Source organism: Myxocyprinus asiaticus, chromosome 38 (genome assembly GCF_019703515.2).
Source record: "Myxocyprinus asiaticus isolate MX2 ecotype Aquarium Trade chromosome 38, UBuf_Myxa_2, whole genome shotgun sequence".
NCBI lineage: Eukaryota > Metazoa > Chordata > Actinopteri > Cypriniformes > Catostomidae > Myxocyprinus > Myxocyprinus asiaticus.
Genome location: NC_059381.1, coordinates 21,739,490 through 21,762,336, shown reverse-complemented (window position 1 = coordinate 21,762,336; position 22,847 = coordinate 21,739,490). Strand labels below are relative to the sequence as shown.

Here is a 22,847-nt window from a genome sequence, read left to right as displayed (position 1 = left end):
AAAGTTACAGTGAGGCACAATGGAAATGAATGGGGGCCAATTTTTGGAGGGTTTAAAAAAGGAAAAAATGTGAAGCTTAATTTGATAAAAGCACTTACATTAATTCTTCTATTAAAACTCACGTATTATTTTAGCTGCATAGTTGTTTAAATCATAATTGAGTGCAAACAGACTTTAAAGACAGACCTACCGTGAGCAACGAGGTTATTCATCGATGGTATATGCTTCTGTTGAAGCCATCCGTCCGTGTTCTCAAACTTCAACGTTTAAAAATCACGTTTGATAGTGGAATTCATGGTAAACAACTACATTACCCATGGTACATCACAGAAATATCCACCAATCAAGAGAACCGCAGGCAACGAAAACTGCAAAACGTGGCTCGGAGCAACTGTGTGCTCCCATGACGCACTGTAAATGACGTGATCGAGTCTTATATATTTGTACATATCAGGATATTTTGCAATAAACGTAAAATATATTGTTTCTTTACTTATAAACAAGAACCTAAAATAAATAGTTTTATATATTTCCATAGTTTTATATTCAATGACATAATTTGCAATGCTTTATCGGATTGTAGTTTGTGCCTTCATGAAAGACGATAAGTACAAAGCCTTGTACCTTTGTCTATGTCTGATTTTCTAATATTTTTTGCCTCACAAAGTTTGTGATGTTGCGATTCACCTCGGAGCTGGTTGGTTTGGTTCATGGCTCAACTCTTTTATGAAGGATTTTATTAAAAGTCTAATGGAAGAAATGAATGGGGAAAACACTTCTGGAACCCATACAGCTGAAAAAGTTGTGCTCTATTTTTACAGTCATTTTAGGGTTTGTTGACATTATAACGTCATGGCAACAAAGTTGTAAAACTGGCTCTAACTTTACACAGAAAAGGTTAGCAAGCAAATTTATCACACTAAAATCATGTTAACACACTGTGGCAGGGCGGAGGGCGGGGTCGGGTCGTGATTCCGCACACCCGGACCCTAATTAGGCTGCTGAAGCCCGAGAGGGATAAAGGCAACCGGAGACAGCAGCGTGACAGAGAGTGAGTTACAGGCAGCTGCCTGACACCTGTGTGTGTTTGTCTTTTGGTTTAGTTTCTTATCAAACTATTATTTATATTATCAAGCCGGTTCTCGCCTCCTCCTTTCCCTCTATTCCCTTTATACACACACACACACACACACACACACACACACACACACACACTTTATGTCTTGTGCCAACTTTTGAAATAGTGCGTATTTTAACGTTTATAGATTGGTCCCATTCACTTCCATTGTAGTGCCAATATAAAGTTTTGTGGGAATCAATATTATGCCACTAATGCTGTCGATTTAGCTTAAATTGTATTGAACCTGGAATATTTCTTTAGAGAGTGAAAGTGTCCAATATGAGGGCAGTTATCGAGATTAAGCAAGCAGTATTCTGCTGGTCATCTGATAACATGATGGGGACCATCTTCATGTAGTTTAAAACAGCTTTTATAAATGTAACTATTATGACTGAAGTCTTCATCTCATGTGAGTGGTCATGATTTTATACATTTCAAAATTAGATAATTTCATAAAGAGTACAACTTTTTAATTAGGGAAATTTTCCCGAATGCACCTTTAAACTTAAAATATATGGGAATACTTCAAGTACATATTTTAGCTCACAGGGGTTTGGCTAACAACAAGGTTGGGAATTCCAGCTATAGAGCCAGAGGTCATTACACAAACCCACAAAGTAATCTAATCCCCCCTAGAGAAGGGAATGGGATGGTGTGGGTAGCCAACATTCAACGTTCAGTTTAAATATCTTCACGATCACTTTCTTTCCTCCTACGCTTTTAACCTCATATTCATATTTGACCTTTAATTACCAAGTCTCTTCTTTCTGGCTAACTTTTACCTAAAAACTTTTGGCATCTCATGTGGCCCGTAATGATCTACACCATTAGATGTCAGTCCATTAAAAGATAAAATCAATACGCTTGCAGAAAACGCTCTACAAAAATGCACTAATGCCTCAGTCAGTCCCGTTAGGTGAGAAAGGTTCTTCCACCTCATTCATTTTGCTTTCTTTCTCTGCGTCTTTCTTTCAATCTCTCTGACACCTCCATCACTTCCTTCCTCCCAGCCCCCTAATGCCCTTGGTCCATTTTTGCCTGGAAGAAATTGGACAATACAAATGAGCAGCTGCAATTTAGTAACAACCCAGAGTAATTAGAATCCCATTACAAGGGTCATCCAAAGACACCCGCCACTAAAACACACTCTCTCACACACACAGCAAACAAACATGAATACAGAATGAGTGCGAAAAGTCACTGTATTAACTCCACATCTGTGAGGCGGGGAAGGAGGAAGTGAGTGAGAAACCAAGACACCAAATCAACACTTTGCCATCTGTGTTCCATGCATTTTTTTTCTCCGCTGCACACATGGGAGAGTCGTAGTCCCACACATCCAGACTTTAAGTTATTTAACCATAAAAACAGTTCTTGTGTGAACACACAAACCACCGTGAACAAGCCTCTCTAGTAGTGGTTCATGAATCGAAACAGACATCAAGATTATCACTGAAAAATGACTTAAATTTTGGGTTGTTTCTCACCAAAGCCTACTATATGCTTTTAGAAGACTTGGAATCATTTTGAACGCAATTTTTTCCGATGTACTATGTATGATGTACAATGGAAAAACATGTGCACCCCAACTCCTGGAAAAAGCATAAAGCCACCCGATCTGAACGTAGCTTGCGGTATAGACAAAGATCTTGCCATTTTTGTGTGCAATATGCATCAGACAGCCCATAAACAATGAGGGAAAAACTGAGAAAGTATAAACTATATTTCACCACCTAAACTGACAGGGTCACTGTGGTCAGTTGTCTTATTACTGCCTCAAGACTTTCTGACCTGATGGTATGAAAGAATGATGGAGGAGATATCAAATTATGAAAACATGATGGGTAATTATGGGCAGCTGGCATATTTTATTACCTCGTCAGTGGCATGCAGCGACAGAGGGTAACTGATCTTAATTACTGCACCCAACTGAAGGTCATATCACAGACACAGAGGATGAGACTGAGGCAGATTAGAAAGACCAGCTGCATACAAATACACAGCTGAACATGACTGTCTCACGGCATCAGGATAAACTACACACACACCAGTGATTAAAGAGCGAGTAATTGGCGGGAAGGGTCGTGAAAAACAAGGCAGTCGTTACTGCAGGCTGAAATGACTCGTCTCAGAAGAGAACACATTTCTTCTGCCGCTTCTTCTGCTGGTAGTGTTGGTTTTAAGGCCTTATCACACCACACTAAAGAAAGATAAAACTCATTTGACAATATAAATTCCACTCGCTTTAAAGCTGAAATATTTAATTTCTGTGGCACAAGCGTCGCCAAATGGAACTGCAAAATACAGGGATGCAAACTCAGAGATAAAAAACATGAGAAAATCATAGCAGGTGTTCCAGATGCGTATTTTCAGTTGATTTGTTTGTATTTGAAGCTTTACTTAAAGCTTTAAGTTTAAAGTAACCCTTTCAAGTGATTTTAAAAAGAAATTTTTTAATTTGACCAAATAATTTGAGCAAATTAGTTTCAGAAAAGGTGACTTTAGCTAAAAGGCGAGTAGTTTGCATCCCTGAAAATAATAACGATTTTCAAACAAATTTCAGAAAAATCCCACCGTCTTCCATTGGTCGAACAAATAGATAGTCCCGCCCCAAACACACACCACAGTTCAAGCCAATTTTGAGGTGTCAGGCTGGACGGGTTACTCAATGAAGGTTTTAATAGTGCCACACTCTTTTAAGGTGAAACCAACCTACAAATGTCTTATAGTTGTCTCTGCTTAATAAGCTGTGACGTTAAATAAAAAAAATAAAAAAATAAAAATTGCACACATCAGCTTTAAATCAAAATACAAGCCATAAGATAATACAAATTTCCCTTTTAAATGCTCTAGCAGGTGTAATGCTAGCAAAAATAGTTACAATAAAAAAAAATTAATAAATAAAAAATATTTTATATATATATATATATACATATACAGGTGCATCTCAATAAATTAGAATGTCGTGGAAAAGTTCATTTATTTCAGTAATTCAACTCAAATTGTGAAACTCGTGTATTAAATAAATTCAATGCACACAGACTGAAGTAGTTTAAGTCTTCGGTTCTTTTAATTGTGATGATTTTGGCTCACATTTAACAAAAACCCACCAATTTGTACGATAGCGATCATATGAAGCCATTTATTATCACATAGTTTTTTGGCTCCTTTTTAAATCATAATGATAACAGAAATCACCCAAATGGCCCTGATCAAAAGTTTACATACCCTTGAATGTTTGGCCTCGTTACAGACACACAAGGTGACACACACAGGTTTAAATGGCAATTACAGGTTACTTTCCCACACCTGTGGCTTTTGAAATTGCAATTAGTGTCTGTGTATAAATAGTTAATGAGTTTGTTAGCTCTCACATGGATACACTGAGTAGGCTAGATACTGAGCCATGGGGAGCAGAAAAGAACTGTCAAAAGACCTGTGTAACAAGGTAATGGAACACTATAAAGATGGAAAAGGATATAAAAAGATATCCAAAGCCTTGAAAATGCCCATCAGTACTGTTCAATCACTTATTAAGAAGTGGAAAATTCGGGGATCTCTTGATACAAAGCCAAGGTCAGGTAGACCAAGAAAGATTTCAGCCACAACTGCCAGAAAAATTGTTCGGGATACAAAGAAAAACCCACAGGTAACCTCAGAAGAAATACAGGCTGCTCTGGAAAAAGACAGTGTGGTTGTTTCAAGCATTTGTTTTTCTTGCATGATCAGTCATATTTTCAAAATCAATGCCACAATTTCACAATTTCTGCCAGGGTATGCAAACTTTTGAGCACAACTGTATATATTTATTTATTTATTTTTTTTATCAGAAATTGCTTTTGCACTACTTGTTTGTTACCATTTTGGCTTTTAAATGTTACTTGTACACATAGCAATCATGTTAACTGACAGGTGTCTATCTGGAATACTTATTCCTGACACACAAGACAAAAAGGCAAAAACAAAAACTCAAAAACAATTTAAAAAACAAAAATAATAATAATTCCGTCATTCTGATTAATTTAAATTCCCAGTGCAAATAAGTGCATTGGAAGGCAAAGTTTCAATCGATTTTTTTTATTCTTTTTCCCCCATCAGTTATTTTATTTAACAGCCCAAAAGAAATGTGAAGCTTGTACACACAATTTATTTCAATCAAATCCCATTTAACCCCACCCCCTTCTCATATCCCCCTACCTCAGTTGGGTATATAATACAAATATACATAAAGTACGAAAATAATGATAATAATATCTAAATAAAATACGTACTTATACCAGATTACAAACATACAGTATTGTGCAAAAGTCTTAGGAACATAAGATGATTCACAAAAATATTTGTCTTAAGGTGGTTATTTATATCTTCAGCTTTATTGTATCAATAGGAAATATACATTTTAGACTCCCAAACATTCGTTTTGCAAATAGAATAAAAGAACAGGGAGCCCTGTAACAGATGGCATGGCCGCCACAGAGCCCACCACTGAACATCGAGTCAGTCTGGGATTACATGAAGAGACAAAAGCAATTGAGACAGCCTAAACAGACAGAAGAACTGTGGCGAATTCTCCAAGAAGCTTGAAACATCCTATCTGCCAGCAAGAAAACCTGTGTCCAGGTGTACTTTGGAGAAATGGTGCTGTTTTGAAGGCAAAGTAGGTCACACCAAATATTGATTTAGCTTTTACTATGTTTACTGGACTTATACAGTTGAAGTCAGAAGTTTATATACACTTAGGTTGAAGTCATTAAAACTCATTTTTTAAACCACTCCACAGATTTCATATTGGCAAACAATAGTTTTGGCAAGTTGACAAGTAATTTTTCCAACAACTGTTTAGACAGACTGTTTCACTTCTAACTGACTAGATCACAATTCCAGTGGGTCAGAAGTTTACATACACTAAGTTAATTGTGCCTTTAAGCAGCTTGGAAAATTCCAGAAAATGATGTCAAGCCTTTAGGCAATTAGCTTCTAATAGGCTAATTGGAGTCAATTGGAGGTGTACCTGTGGATGTATATTAGGGCCTACCTTCAAACTCCATGCCTCTTTGCTTGACATCATGGGAAAATCAAAAGAAATTAGCCAAGATCTCAGAAAAACTAAAATTGTGGACCTCCACAAGTCTGGTTCAACCTTGGGAGCAATTTCCAAGCGCCTGAAGGTGCCACGTTCATCTGTACAAACAATAGCACCCAAGTATAAACACCATGGGACCACGCAGCATTATATCACTCAGGAAGGAGACGCATTCTGTTTCCAAGAGATGAACGTAGTTTGGTGCGAAAAGTGCAAATAAATCCCAGAACAACAGCAAAGGACCTTGAAAAGGTGCTGAAGGAAACAGGTAGACAAGTATCTATACCCACATTAAAACGTGTCCTATATCGACAGCCAAAACCACCATAAAAAAGCCAGACTACAGTTTGCAAGTGCACATGGGGACAAATATCTTACTTTTTGGAGAAATGTCCTCTGGTTTGATGACCATTGTTATTGATTTTGTACAGCACTTTGGCCAACTGTCGTTGTTTTTAAATGTGCTATATAAATAAAAGTGACTGACTGACCATGGTTATGTTTTAAGGAAAAAGGGTGAGGCTTGCAAGCCGAAGAACACCATCCCAGCTGTGAAGCATGGGGGTGGCAGCATCATGTTGTGAGGTGCTTTGCAGCAGGAGGGACTAGTGCACTTCACAAAATAGATGGCATCATGAGGAAGGACAATTATGTGGATATATTGAAGCAACATCTCAAGACATCAGCCAGGAAGTTAAAGCTCGGTCGCAAATGGGTCTTCCAAATGGACAATGACCCCAAGCATACCTCCAAAGTTGTGGCAGAATGGCTCAAGGACAACAAAGTCAAGGTATTGGAGTGAACATCACAAAGCCCTGACCTCAATCTGACAGAAAATTGGTGGGCAGAACTGAAAAAGTGTGCGCGAGCAAGGAGGCCTACAAACGTGACTCAGTTTCACCAGTTCTATCTGGAGAAATGGGCCAAAATTCCAGCAACTTATTGTGAGAAGCTTGTGGAAGGCTACCCAAAACGTTTGACCCAATTTAAACAATATAAAGGCAATGCTACTGTAAGGGGGAGGCCACCCAATGGTCCAAGGATGGTATTCAATGGCGTGGCTGAAGGTCTCCTGCGCGTTCCGTCTTATCGTGCGCGACATTAAATAATACTTTATTTGATTTGAGTTCCATGTTTTATTAATCTTATCATTAATCATTTTCTTTATTTCATCTGACTCCAATTATGAAAAACCTCGATGTATCTATGCTCTGAATTTAAGTTTTGTATCTTATTATTTTTGGTAATTCTCTCTTCTAGACTGCATTTGTTATTTCAATGTTATTTGCGTCCTGTGCCAGCCGGACACAGGTCCTTTAACTACAAATTCATCAGTTTCAGATATTAGTAAGTTTTAGACCAAGTCCTTATAGGTTCTCGGCTTTATCCGTTTAGTCTGATTTGGCAAGTTCATATTGATTCTCGACTCACCGTTTAGCCCCAGTCAATTAAGTTCTGTTTTACAGATTCTTGGTCCTACTCTCAGTATTCCCGTTTAATTCTACTTGGCTAAGTTCTATTATAGATTCTCGGTTCGCCGTTTAGCCTTTTAGTACATACTTAACTAATGGGTTACTTCTGAAGTAGCTTAATTAAGCCAACTCTGACCATAGATTTGTAGTTAATGAGAAATATACTAGAAAACAGTCCTTCAGAATGAATCATAATTTACCAGGTAATAGTAATACATTCAAACAATCCAATTAAACTGATAAATCAAAACTCAAAGCTATCAGAGAACCAAACATAATAATAATAATAAGTTGCATTCCATTTGAACATTTAACAAACATAAGAAATTCAAACTGCAATTACCTGGTAATGAAAAACTACACACAATGTTTACTGTGTGGGTCATCTGGTAAAGAAAACTACACAGAGCAATTGTGTGGGAGATCTGAATACAGACTCCCTGATTCTTTTGTCATCTCTCCTTAAATACCAAAATGATTCTATTGTTATTTCAGATGTGTGTGTTTGATGTTATCCAGGATTTGGTTTACAATTTAGGGGTTTGAAGGTAGACCTCTGCAACTTGTGATTGAGTGTTTGATTGAGGTTTACAAAGAATGCATCTAATCTGCATACAGCATCTGGTCTGGGAGAGACCTGGGAGGGGTCATGCCCCTGAAAGAATACAGTATTTTACTAAGTTCTTAAATCTTACTTGTGATTTGACTTTGCTGAAAGGGAATGAGACCGTTTTACCAGTTGCACTGAGACCTCTTGAATGATACCAAACATGTATGATCAGAAAACCTTTTATATTACAGAACAGGATAAGACATGACTTAGTTTTTGGTGTCCTTAAAGTGACCCGAGGTGAGAGAGAGAGCAGATGTGAGTGTGATTTGCATTTTATGATCCCCAATCAGTGGGGTGTGTTTTCTCAGGTGGAGATGCTCCTCTGTGTGAGAGTTTTATGATGTTGGTACTCGCAGAGTTCTTTGACTTTTGCCGGAAGTGATGCAGACAATTTTGTGCCAGTCTTACACTACCAAATACTAACAAAGTGTATGTAAACTTCTGACCCACTGGGAATGTGATGAAAGAAATAAAAGCTGGGGGATAAAAAATAATAAAAAAATAATTCTCTCTACTATTATGCTGACATTTCACATTCTTAAAGTAGTGATCCTAACTGACCTAAAACAAGGAATGTTTTCTACGATTAAATGTCAGGAATTGTGAAACACCAAGTTTAAATGTATTTGGCTAAGGTGTATGTAAACTTGTAAACTGTACATATACTGTATAAATATCTATATTATGAAAATAATTAGAATGATACAAATTCAGAATTGGACACAATGTGAAAATATATAGTGTGATCAGATTTGAGGTTAATGGTCAAGTTTCAAAATTGAGTGTGAAGACCTGATCCTAGACCAGTGTTAAAGGCAGCATGTGATAGGAGCAGGTGGGGTGTGTAGTGACTCTGTACGAGCAACAGAAGGTGGCTGCAGATGAAGGTCCTGGCATACAAGCCCCACTGCTGGTTGAAGGGCTGGAAATCAACTTTATTACAGTCAGATGCGATTCCAAGTCCTCTCTCTCACAGCTAGATTACCACGTGATGCCAATTACAAGCTGACAGCTTCAATTTCATGTGACACGATGGACATTTATAATGAATGGAGCCCTGATACGTCGGTGCAACAAGCTCACTAGATCCACAAAGGTCAGAATCACATGAATACCACCAAGTTTGCATGTGCACACACTTTAAATTCAAACATTTTAATTAAATCCATTAAAATATCCATAATCTATTTTTTCCCCCTTTTAGCATAATAGAAGTGTCCTATGTAAAGACATTCAGACAGTATGTTAAAGGAAAGCAAAAATAGAAAATTGTCATTTTCTCACCCTAATTTCGCTCCAAACCTGTATAACTTTTTTTTTCCGTGGAACACAAAAGTAGATTTTAAACAGAATGGTTCCATTCATTTTCATTGCATATTTTTTCCAAACAGTGAAAGTGAAGACTGAGGCCGTCATGTTCCACATAAGAAAGAAAGTCATACAGGTTTGGAACAACATGCGGGTGGGTAAATAAATGTAAATATGTTGCCATGTAAACCTGTGGGAAGAGCATTTTTAGACGCCCACCACTGTTGCCATGTAAAACAGTCTAGGGAGGAAAAATGACCTTTTTCCTACTCTATATTCCAATCTCCTTGCCTTCGTGCAGTTTTGCCTCTGGGTTGAGGATAACAACAAATCACTGCTCGCCAAATCACTTCCCTCTCAAAAGCCCCCTTCTATCAGAGCTCTTTTTTAAAAGATACGAATCTGCTGAGAATCTTTCAGGTTTCAAAGGGTCTACGATGATAATGTCTTGCACTTATTATAATGTTGTTTTTTTTTTTGCCACAATGACATTTTAACAATGGGAAAAAACACATTTTGTGTTAATTAGTGTTATGGGGCTGGCTGAACATCGCCCCTCAGTTATGCAAGTTTAACTGTATTTGGCCACACAAAATGTCTTCATAAATGTCAGAGAATATTTAGCTGAGTCATTATTTAGCAAAAAAAAAAAAAAAAAAAAAAAAAGGTCAATCTTCCCAGAATCTAAATGTCAGGCTATCAGTTGGTCATAAAAAAGGAATTGTTTGTAAAAATTCATTTGTGAGACCAACAAATTTCAAACAGAAAGAGAGAGAGAGAGAGAGAGAGAGAGAGAGACTCACTCTGTGATCTCCTCTGTTACAGTGTGCTCCACCTGCAGACGGGAGTTGACCTCAATGAAGTAATGTTTACCATGTTTATCCACCAGGAACTCAACAGTGCCAGCGTTCTCATAACCCACCTGAGGGAAGAGATTAAATGCATTGAGCCATGAGCACTACATACTGTTTAGAGCTTCACAGGCACAACATAATGTCCCAATCAAAGAGTCAGAAATATACCTATAGAGCACTTTATAATTTTTGTTACAGTATGATACCCTAGCAGGAGCATTTTCTCGGAGGCAGAATAAAAAAAAAAAATAAAAAAAAAAAAAAAGATTTATAAAAGAAAAATGATAGAACAGAAATACACAAAACAAGTAGTATGAAAAATAATACTGTGACTGTCCCACAGCGACACCAGTGGATTAAATTTCATAGGGAGGCAATAAGAAATTATATTTTGCATAAAGAAAATAAAGCCTTTAGGATGTTACATCATTTTCATGACAGTGAAGTAAATTTTTCCAGCAGATTCCGTTTCTGTAATGTGAGAGAGAAAAATAAATAAATAAATATAAAATAAAAAAAAAAAAATAAAAAAAAAACACACACCACACTAAATTCTCATTCCTGTAATACTGTAATGAAAATCATCCTGTCCGGACACTTTTAGATTTTTTTTTAAATCAGCACAAATTAAGTACAAAAAAATACTACCATGATGTATTCTTATTCATATAAAATTAATGAGATCTCACAAAGACAGTATAAGAAGCTGTTAGATTCTTTGTTATTTTGTTTCACTTGTTTTTAGGATAACAATGTTGACTAAAACCCGTTTCCCAGACATTTAACATTTTTATTGTAGTAACAATAACTGTAGTATCACTGCATTGTGGAGGAAACTATGGTTAAAGCTGAAGTGTGTAAAATGTTAAAATATTTTCTCCTATCCCAGCTTGCATTTGCGTATGCAGAGACTATAACCAAGTAAGGTAGGTTGAATTCCCCAAAAACTGTGGCTCTTTAATACCATCAAAACACTGCTCTGTTTGTTTGAACATCCCAACCAGCACGACACAGTAACATTGACTCAACCAGTGGTGTGAGTCTGGGGTGGGACTATCCAATTTTCTGACCAAAGGTAGATTGGGGGTGTGTTCAGAAAACCTGTTTAAAACCAGTCATCAATATTTAAAACTCTATTTGGTGACACTATTGGCACAGAAATTACACACTTCCGCTTTATCTGTGGTACCTGTGTATGAGGGGAGGGCGGTTTTGAAAGAAAGGCAGCAAGACAGCAGGTTGTCTGTTACTAGGCCACGTCTTGAGACACGTGTACATGCACACACGTGCACGCCCATAACCAACACATCTAGCCCAACAGGGGGCTTCCATAATCCTGTCGCCAAATTTCACAGAAGTGTGATCCAATTCATTCTTAGCCCTTTCTAATCTTGCCAAATTTCCCAACATAACATTCAGATACACACCCACTCACGCACACACACTCGAACACAGTGTTTGAGAGTAAAGCATCCTTGAAAACAGGACTAGAGATTATCCATTATTCTCAGCACTTTCTCACACACGCACTGAAATACAGTGAGCGGATTAAAACTTAGACAAAATGATCGCAAATAAAGAGATGAAAATAAGACAGAACGCAGAGCGCCCACAGGAACGGACAGTACGATTACAGACAGGTAATTAAATGGTAAGTTGAGAGGAGGAAGTGAAGGAGAGAGAGGACAGATGGCATTCCACCGAGATGACTAAAGAGGGTGAGAGAGGAGGAGGGAGAGAAATGAGTAATTATGAGTTTCACAGCTTGATACAATTTCTAATTACTTCACAGCATCCATAGCATAAACAGGATGTGCCGATGAGGTCTGAGAAGGTCAGAGAATGAGGTCTTTGGGCTCCGTTAATTTAAGTTAATATATTATGACAGAAAAAGAGGGAAACAGAGAGAGGGAGCTTGAAAGGGGGCCATAACCAAAGACTTGAAAAGGGACATGTATTCGACAAAATTCAGATTTGTGATTGATCAATATGAGTTTTTCAATGACCTTTTTTAAAGGAACAGTTCACCCAAAAATGGAAATTGTCGTCATTTACTCATTTACCCACCCCCATGTTGTTCCAATCCCGTGTTAATTTCTTTCTTCATTGAAACACATAAAGAGACAGAATGTCCAAGCTTCTGCTTTCCATACAAGAAAAGAGGGTGATGATTTCTCTGCTTAAAAAAAAAAAACTTTAAAAAAAAAAAACCAGCCAAAACCAGCCTAAGGTGGTTTGCTGGTCTTTGCTGGTTTGAGCTGATCTAGCTAGCCTCCCAGCTTGACCAAGCTGGCGATTAACAATTTCTGAATAGAACACAAGTGCAAATGAGATCTGAGAGCGCCAGCAAAGGAAAAGATTATCAGTGAATGACGTTATTTTTGGTCATTTCCTCCTATCCAGAGCTATCATACGGCTTTGGTTAGATGATAGGCACATATTCTCCCCTATCACCTTCCTTTATAGCTGGTATTGGGGGCAGAGCTTGGAACCATCAGAAAAGTTAATGCGGGCTGGCTTTTGAAGGACGGTTCTGGCTGGATCTCTCAATTGGACCTGATGTTTGTCTGATTTTTTATATTTATTTTTTATTGGGATTTACTTAAATTTCTTTTGATAAATGGATTCCAAGAAACTACTAAAACCTGAACTAAGAAAAGTCTGCCTACTAAGGTTTGTGTTGGCAATGTTTCAGGGTGACGGCATCTTCTACAAGGTACTGCTACCCATGCCAGCCTATTGCTTTTCTCTTTTATTTCTTGTTTGCACATCACTTTCACCTCTAGAAGCACACAGTTTGTTAGGGATGCTGGTAGGTAGATAGATAACCACAAGAAAATAAGCCACATGGACTACTTCAAACTTTTATAGTGCTTTTTGAAGACTGGGAGCATAAATCCCCCTCCAGTTTCATTGTATGGAAAAGAGTGGCTTGTACATTCTGCCTAATATTTCCTTTGGTGTTTCCCAGAAAACATTTGAAAAAAAAATTACAGGTGCAGAATGACATGGGCGTGAGTAAATTGTTGACAAAACTCATTTGTGGGTCAATTAAATTTCCATACAAACCTCCACCCACCCACCCACCCCTCTCTTGAATGTTTGGTTGCATCCTTGCTTTAAAGAGTCAGAGAAAGACAGCAGTAGACTACAAAAGATTCTGCCATACAGAGAAGACAGAAGAACTCCTTGTGCAGTCACTAAAGTAAACAATGTCATGTAAATATTCTTGTCTTTTTCTGATGATTAGCAGTGAAGACTATTTATGTTCACAATCAACTGTAGCAGCTTAAATTGCCTCACACACAGGGGGGTTATAACAGTGAGCATTGAATGTAGGTCTAAAATCAGGCTGTGATCCCCAACCTGTCCTTCAGGCACTCGGCAAAGAAGCTGTCTCCATGGCAACAGCTGCCATAAAACAAAAAAGAAAAAGACATTAAAACATGGGAGAAATTTCTGTCATGTTAATGCCAATCAGAAATTCGTTGCTCCTTTACAACATGGTTACCTGTTTAAAGGAACACACCAGATATAAAAAAAAAAAAAAAAAGATGCAATTAAAGTAAATGGTGACGGAGTCTAACATTCTGCCTGACATCTCCTTTTGTGTTCCACAGAAGAAAAAGTCATGCCGGTTTGGAACAACTTGAGGGGGAACATATTATGACAGATAAATTCTGCGGAAAGTAACAATTTCAACTCATCCCCAAATTAAAAAAATAAAAAATAAAAAATTTACAGCAAGGCACTTACAATGGAAGTAAACAGGGTCATGAGCTTTGAGGAAATGTGAAGCTTGTATTTTTGTACAAGCACTTATATGAACGACAGATTATAAAAGCTTCCTGTCATGGGGTCAGCAATAAGAACTGGAGTCTGTCTGGCAAACATCACTTTGAGCCAAAAGCACTGAGATTCACAGAGGACGGATTGAAAGATATGGAGAAAAGGAGCATAAAATGACGATGGCTTCGAAGGTCATGCATGAGATCTCATATTTCTTTAGCATGTAGTTCATATTATTAATGGCTACTGCTGGAAACAGTGTTGAACGTCTGCTAAAGGTCAGTTGGAGTCCAATCAAATCGTGCCTTTCCACAAACACGAAGAACGGGCAACATTATTGCACATGACATTTCCATTTTAGTGACATACAGCCCTAATGATTAAACATGACGACGACAGACCATTTTGTCTTCCACAGTTGCTTGAAACTCCTGCCATGCTTAAAAAATTGAGTTAAACAATTATAAGAGCCAGGGAGAAATTTCTTTGACATTAAAAGATGAAGCCAAGAAAGAGAGAACAGAGGGATACATCCCGCTGCTCTTAAGAGGACAAGGCCTGTGAAAAGCTGCACTACTCAGCAATAGGAAATGAGATTGAGGAGAGCTTCAAATGTCTGAGGGAACATGTCAAAAGCTCAAATGAGGTTTTAATGCTTGCGCTCTGAAATCTGCAAGTGTGGACATCTTCATTTCCCTCGTACAAATGATAGAACAGATGGAGGAAAGATTTCAGCTCTCTCCATCTCTCTCTCTTTATCCCTCTCTTGCTCTCCTTCAAGTTCCCTTGCTTCCTGCACACACATTCTAATGTTTCCTTTGGTTTTGCAGCGAGGGGCACCAACCCCAAAAGCCATCCCTGAAATTAGGCCTAACTACTTGTTAAACAAGAATACTACTATACTTCTTTGTTCCAAAGACTTGAGGTTCCTTTGGAGGCAGCATTTTAAGACATCGTATGCACATTCTAGTTGCAAAAGCAGTTCCAAAAAGGTAGGTAACTTAATTATGCTGCCTTTTCAGATACCTCGTTTCAGCCAAATTTTAAGGTGGCATCGTGTGTATCCTTTATGGAGAAGGCAATTCCAGAATGCATTAAGACATGCTCAGTGAAAAAAATAAATCCAAGATGGTGGCAAAGTGGAAAATTTTAACATCTGAGGGTGTTTTTAAAGATTTCCTGTTTCAGTGGCATACCCAAAATTGAAAGCTTATAAATCAACAACAACAAAAGTGTTTGGTATCATTGTAAAAAAACTTTTTTAAATAATAATAATAATAATAATAATAATAATGATATAGATTGATAAATTCTGAGACTCTCAGCCTAAGTACAGTAACTGCTGAAAAAAAAGAAAAAAAAACTTATTTTTCTGATTTGACATTATATATCTCTGGGTGTAAATTAGGTGGCTCCAAAAAACTGTTTTTGTTTTGTCAACTGTAACAGAGAAAAATTTTGTTGATATGACAAAGCAAAAGCTATAGCATTACAAAAAAAGCGTTACTGACGAATCTCAGTTGCCTCCGTGTCTGAGACAGTCAATCCGTGCATCTTATCAGGTGGCTTGTTGAGTGCATTACTGCGGAGATCTAACGCGTGTGGAGGCTTCACGCTATTCTCCGCAGCATCCACACACAACTCACCTCTCGCCTCACCAAGAGCGAACCACATTATAGCGACCATGAGGAGGTAATCTAACGTGACTCTACCCACCCTAGCAACCGGGCCAATTGGTTGCTTAGGAAGCCTGACTGGAGTCACTCAGCATGCCCTGAATTCAAACTCACGACTCCAGGTGTGGTAGTCAGTGTCTTTACTTGCTGAGCTACCCAGGCCCCCACAGATTAGCATTTTTAACATTGCTTTCCAAAAGTACGCATTACACAGTAAGGGTTCTCAGACATAATAGCCTGCGGTTCAGTCAGAAAGAGAGTAATCCAAGCCGATTCGGTGAGGAAGTGAGTTGTCGGACTGATTCAATCCATGATTCAAACCAATAACTCCTGTGTTTGAATTAGTTTGATTCGCCAATCAGTTTGACCGATTCATTAAAAAAAAAAAAAAAATACAAAATGGATTGATTTTTTTGCATGTTGCCCTGCATGTATGTTGTTGCATGGGGTTAGCAAAAACACACAATTGAAAGATTGCTAAATTATTTTCAATATATTTTTTCAAATTTTCTTTTGTCACATTCATTTCACAAACTCGCAGCTAAATATATATATATTTGCAGTCACACTAAACTGCTTCACACACAGAATACTTAATTTGTCTTTTGCTCTCTCTTTCAAACACACACACACACACACACACACACACACACACACACACACACACACAAATGCATTCATATTTTCCAGAATGCTAATCAACTAACAGCAGAGTGACCAGTAGGTTTGAATGAATGGTGACAATAAACTTTATTTTTTTCTGTGTGTATGTTGGTCAAATCCAATAATGGAAGTCAAAGGAACTGAACAGAGATAACACAGTGAATGAACCTTTTCAATGTGCCAGCACTATACAGAGCTGATTCCAGCATCTCTAAATATCTTTATGCATGTTTATTCAGAAGCTCTTATTTATTATTGTTTATTGAAAAATGGCTGTATTTAAAAAAAGAAAAAAGAAAAATCTTCAAGTGCGACTGCAAGAACTATCGTGTAAATTGTGTAATAAATGTCATGTTTATGGTTCATTGGACTGACACAAACTCTGCAAGGCAGACATGTAATGGCACACATAGAGGGAGGTGGTTAATGGATGTGTATGCACAAGCCACACACACACACACACACACACACAAAAGGTGACAGAAGTTCTCAAATCAAAAAAGTGTTGCTGGTTTACCCTACTAAGAGTAGCTTGCTACTTCCATACTCATTTCATAGTGAAGTTGCACCAGAATAGCTACATGTCCTCTCTCTACTTTCAATATGCACTCACTGAGCACTTTATTAGCAACACCCGTACCCCTACTTCATGCGATTATCTAATCAGCCAATCGAGTGGCAGCAGTGCAATGCATAAAATCATGCAGGTCAGGATCTTCAGTTAATGTTCACATCAACCATCAGAATGGGGAAAAAATGTGATCTCAGTGGTTTAGAACTTAAACCAGACAACTGGTTTGAGAATTTCTGTAACTGCTGATCTTCTGGGATTTCACACAACAGTCTCTAGAGTTTACTAAGAATGGTGCCAAAACCAAAAAACATCTAGGGTAGAGGCAGTTCTGTGGACTGAAATGTCTTGTTGATGAGAGAGGTCAACGGAGAATGACCAGACTGGTTCAAGCTGACAAAGGCTACGGTAACTCAGATAACCACTCTGTACAATTGTAGTGAGCAGAATAGCATCTCAGAATGCACAACATGTCGAACCTTGAGACGGAGGGCTACAACAGCAGAAGACCATGTCGAGACCTTTATTAGGACCATAGTCCTAAAGTGCTCAGTGAGTGGATACAAAACAAATGGCATAAAAGCCATACGAGTAACAATTCTTCTATATTATTCCTGAGAAGCCAGTGCAGCCTTCTTCCAGTCTGTGAGCAATTAATCTTTTGCCTTAATGACAGGCTTCAATAAGCTCTTTTCAGAATTTTTGATGACTCTTATTCATCTACAGTGGAGGATATACATGCTGTCTAGAGGTCAGACCATCAGCACAGCCGCACATCAATCGTCAGTCAATAAAGCTCTCTCTTTATGTAGAACACCCTGTCAAATCAAAAATGGTCCAGAACTTCACATGTTATTAGGCTGAAACAGCATAGTCATTAATACTAAAGGTGAAGAACAGAGAAGAGGGTGTTTCACACAGGAAGAATTTTCAAAAAAAGATTTAAAAATTCTATCAGATTTATAGTAATTGGGGGGAAAAGCAGTTACAGTCTGAAACATTCCATCAATAACTAGATTCCATGATAATTAGTGCTTGCATGGCAGTAAACCCCTAACCATGAGTTTTAAAACTTCTCCAAATAATTCAGCCCTAACCACAGCCCAAACCACATAACATACTGTACAGACTCCATTCATTCATAGTTTGTTGTATAGATATTTTCAACCTTGTGGTATAATTTTTTTTTTAACTTGATACTTTTTAAAGAAGAGTAGAGTTTGAAAATTTCCCATTGACTTACATTGTATAAATATTCAGCATTTAAAATTTACATAAATAGATGTCATTGTAATATCTGCATATCAGTGTTTGATGCTACAGTAATGAAGTTTTTAATAAATTATATTTAAATTCAAATATATACGGTTTTATTTTTTTTTAATATAATTTATATATTTATAAACCAATATATATTTTGCATTTTTTTTTTTTTTACATCTATTTGTATACTGAAATGTGACTGCTCTTCTTTCTTGTATTGCATAATGCACTTTTTCTTGCAAAGCCTGAAGAAAACAAAGTGCGATGAGTGTGACAACCATAAAGCTCTGATGCAGCATTTCATGTACACAAAACTAAAGCCTAAAATCTAAACTTGCTTAACTACAAATTTTCTTTTACTGTCTTGCAAACACTGGTATTTCTTTCAGAAAATTCAAATGTGGTTAAAATATACTACAACTAACAGAGCATTTATGTTAATAATGGCTTTTCATAGGTGAATAAATAAATCAAAATATAAAATGGCAACAGAAATGAGGCACTGAAGAAAGGATATGCCATTTATACAAAATAAGTACAATGATGCATAGTGTTAAAAGGCACAATTAAGCATGAAGGGAAGATGTTCATATACAAAGTGCAGTGTTCACTCCATTAGGGACCAAATAATTAAGGAAGGTATAAATCCAAATTAAACTGCAATTATCTAACATCTGTTTACATCCCATGGTATTCCGTGCTAGTGCGTTATTGTTATATCCAAACAGGACTAAACGAAATTCAGCAAATCTCTGAGAGGTGTCATCAGAACCATTGCTGTAAATCACATACATATGTGTGTTCTCAGGGGCATTTTATAAAAGACACAACACAGGGAGTCTTTCGAGAAATCACTCTTTTGATTTCGAGTTAACTGTCAGTTTGAGATATGTGGTTGTGTACATTTCTTGCTAACATCAGACATTGATCAACTGGTGCTTACATGTGATCAAAAAGCAAACTACAGTGTAAACAGTGAACAGATATTGTTTGCAGGTGTTAACCTGGTGTCTAAAATCTCTGCCAAAGAAAAAACACCACTTTTGTCGGCAGATAAAAATCTTATCTTCTACAGATAAAATATCAAACCTGCCCAAATGCTAGTGCAGACAGTCCATGTTCGCTCAGATTGGCATGCACAGATAAAAATGTGCCAAAAGAAAAATAGGATCAATAAAATAATCTAAAAATACAAAGAAATTATTAGGGTGGATTTGGAGGGGGTTGATTAAGTGAAGTAGTGGATCATGATAGACGTATACAGGCACTTTGTTTTTTATGCAGATGTTGCAGTATTTCTGTAACAGCTTGTCTGTTGCAGCAATCACAGACCATTTTTTCAGTCATGAAAAGGGAAACTTATGGCTGCTAAAAGTGCTGGCCAAGTCAATGGCACAGCAGTGCTACCTGCTGTCTAATTTTGTATACTACATTCTGAGGTTCTACTGCAGACTTTGAGATTCAAAATTACAGATGCATCTTTTGGTTTACTAAAATTGCTTGGCACATGCTGGCTCAAACTCTTAGCCCTCTCTTGCCATTTTATCACTCAGAATCTAGACAGTATCTCAGGCAACCTTACAAATGCAAAAGTTAACTTGCAAATCAAGATGCTCTATATGCCTTGAATAGGTCTCTCTTTTTCACATATAGGTGACCCCTATTTGGACACTTAATGTAAGAATGTCATTGCATTAATTAAATAACAAAATATCAAACCAATTGGCATTCATTTTAAATAAAGTGCACTTTTAAGAAAACATAATTCTTAGGAATCCTTATGCAATACAAAAAAATGTTCAAAAGAGAAGAAAATATGTCAAACTTAAAACATGTCCACAGTAACGTGATGAACTACACCTCACCGCACTCTGCTAGAACACCTATGTGAACCTTAGGACCAGTTAGTTAAATGTAATTGCAAATATGGCTATAAAAAGCCACTTGATTTGATATTTTCCTAATACGAAGACAGTCATTCATTTTTAAGCAGCTTAAATGTCCAAATACTTTTGGGAGCCACTGTAGACACAGAAACTCCAAATGCCCCTTTAAACTCAGTACATGGGCAACAGTGTATTCATAAATTTTTTCATTGTATGATCTATTTTAAAAAGTGATGTCTTTGTTGTATTTGCATAAGGCTTGAAAGAAAGCCAGCGCAACCATCTGTCAGATGTGTTCATTTGTACCTGTCGGGCAAGGTTAACAGAGTCAGCAGTCAGTCTGTCTCTAAGATGTTGGTCGAGTTGTGAGGCCGGGGCGATCTCCACCACCTTCTGGTGTCTCCTCTGTATGGAGCAGTCCCTCTCGTACAGGTGAATGACATTGCCGTATTTATCGCCTACAAACAGTGGATCAATCAGCTCAGCATTATACAGAAGTACCATCTGGCACTGTAAACAATCAAATCTGCTTGTATTTCTCCAAAATATCATCAACAATTACATAACTGATCAATAAACACTATGCATATTAGCAGGCAACAGAGCACTGCACCATTCTGTTCCCTGTCGGGAACAGTGTGCTCTATGCAAATATACAAATATGCTTTAATTAGCTGCCAGCCAATGTATTCACTTCCAGCAGAAATGTAATTTGCTTTTGGAGGTTTTGGAGTGCTTTTCAGTGATAAAGTTAGTGTTAGACTGATCATTACTTGGCCTGGAAACAGATGTAATAGAGTTATTTACAGTTCTTGAACACAAACCAAGTATGGGCTTACCCAAGATCTGCACCTCGATATGTCTGGGTTTTTCAATGAACTTCTCCACAAACAGAGCTCCATTGCCAAAGGCAGCTAGGGCCTCGGAGTATGCTCGCTGATAGTTCTCTTCCAGTTCCTTAGTGCACATATAAACACGGGCTCATTGAAATAAATAATCAGTACACCAAATCATACAGTACCAGAAGGGACCCAATTTCAAGTCAATTTAGAAAGTTAACCACTTTCCCAATGCCATTTTTCCTTTGTATATTTGCAGCAAACATATACAGTCTCACTATGAAACACCAACTGTTACAAAACCAGTGGGACACAGTGATTTTGTGTTCCTTATATTTTCATTTTGGTGGCTGTGTTGGTTGTCTGAAATTGTGACAATGAAGGAGAAAAGTTTAATTTTCCTAACTCAACATCTGGTTGTGAATTTTCCAATGAGGTAAAAGTCAATAGAAGATGTGTGACAGTTACTGCGCTTTTCTTTATTAGATAGTTTGTATCTCTTTGATTTGCTCACATCAGCTAGACTATAATTTTACATTGCAATTTAAACTATGTATTATACTGCAATTTCTACATGTAATTGATTTAGTGCTTGGTGAGTGCTAATTTTGGACCCCGAGTACCAGTATCTGCACAACAAATTCAAAGTCCAATTACCTCACATAAAATGCTAGACAAGGGTTCATTCAGGTCTGAAAAAACATAATTATTACACAGATTTAAATATACCTATACAGATATTAAAGGGATAGTTTAGCCTCATGCCATCCCAGGTGTGTATGACTTACTTTCTCTCACAAAGAAGATTTTTAGAAGAGTATTTCTTCTGTGCCTTTGAGCAGCTTGGAAAATTACAGAAAATTATGTCAAGCCTTTAGGCAATTAGCTTCTGATAGGGGGTGTACTGAATTGGAGGTGTGCCTGTGGATGTATTTTAAGGCCTACCTTCAAACTCAGTGCCTTTTTGCTTGACATCATGGGAAAATCAAAAAAATCAGCCAAGACCTCAGAAAAAAATACGTGTGGACCTCCACAAGTCTGGTTAATCCTTGGGAGCAATTTCCAAATGCCTGAAGGTACCACGTTCATCTGTACAAACAATAGTACGCAAGTATAAACACCATGGGACCACGTAGCCATCATACCGCTCAGGAAAGAGACGCATTCTGTCTCCTAGAGAGAAAGTTCAAATCAATCCCAGAACAACAGCAAAGGACCTTGTGAAGATGCTGGAGGAAACAGGTAAACAAGTATCTATATCCACAGTAAAACGAGTCCTATATTGACATAACCTGAAAGGCTGCTCAGCAAGGAAGAAGCCACTGTTCCAAAACCACTACAAAAAAGCCAGACTACAGTTTGCAAGTGCACATGGGGACAAAGATCTTACTTTCTGGAGAAACTTCCTCTGGTCTGATGAAACAAAAATTGAACTTTTTGGTCATAATGTCCATCGTTATGTTTGGAGGAAAAAGGGTGAGGCCTGCAAGCCGAAGAACACTATCCCAACCGTGAAGCATGGGGGTTGCAGCATCATGTTGTGGGGGTGCTTTTCTAAGGAGGGACTGGTGCACTTCACAAAATAGATGGCATCATGAGGAAGGAAAATTATGTGGATATATTGAAGCAACATCAAGACATCAGCCAGGATGTTAAAGCTCGGTCACAAATGGGTCTTCCAAATGGACAATGACCACAAGCATACCCCCA

General features: G+C 37.6%; 1 protein-coding gene across 1 annotated transcript in view; it reads right to left on the bottom strand.

Moving 5' to 3' along the window:
- LOC127429062 (pyruvate carboxylase, mitochondrial) overlaps positions 1–22,847 on the bottom strand; it is a 185,594-nt gene that overhangs the window by 141,094 nt on the left and 21,653 nt on the right. Inside the window, exons 6-8 of the mRNA XM_051677822.1 lie at positions 21,138–21,255; positions 20,605–20,756; positions 10,400–10,518 (exon numbers count right to left, since the gene is read on the bottom strand). Coding sequence (XP_051533782.1) covers positions 10,400–10,518; positions 20,605–20,756; positions 21,138–21,255 — 389 coding nt within the window. The remainder of the gene's footprint in view (positions 1–10,399; positions 10,519–20,604; positions 20,757–21,137; positions 21,256–22,847) is intronic.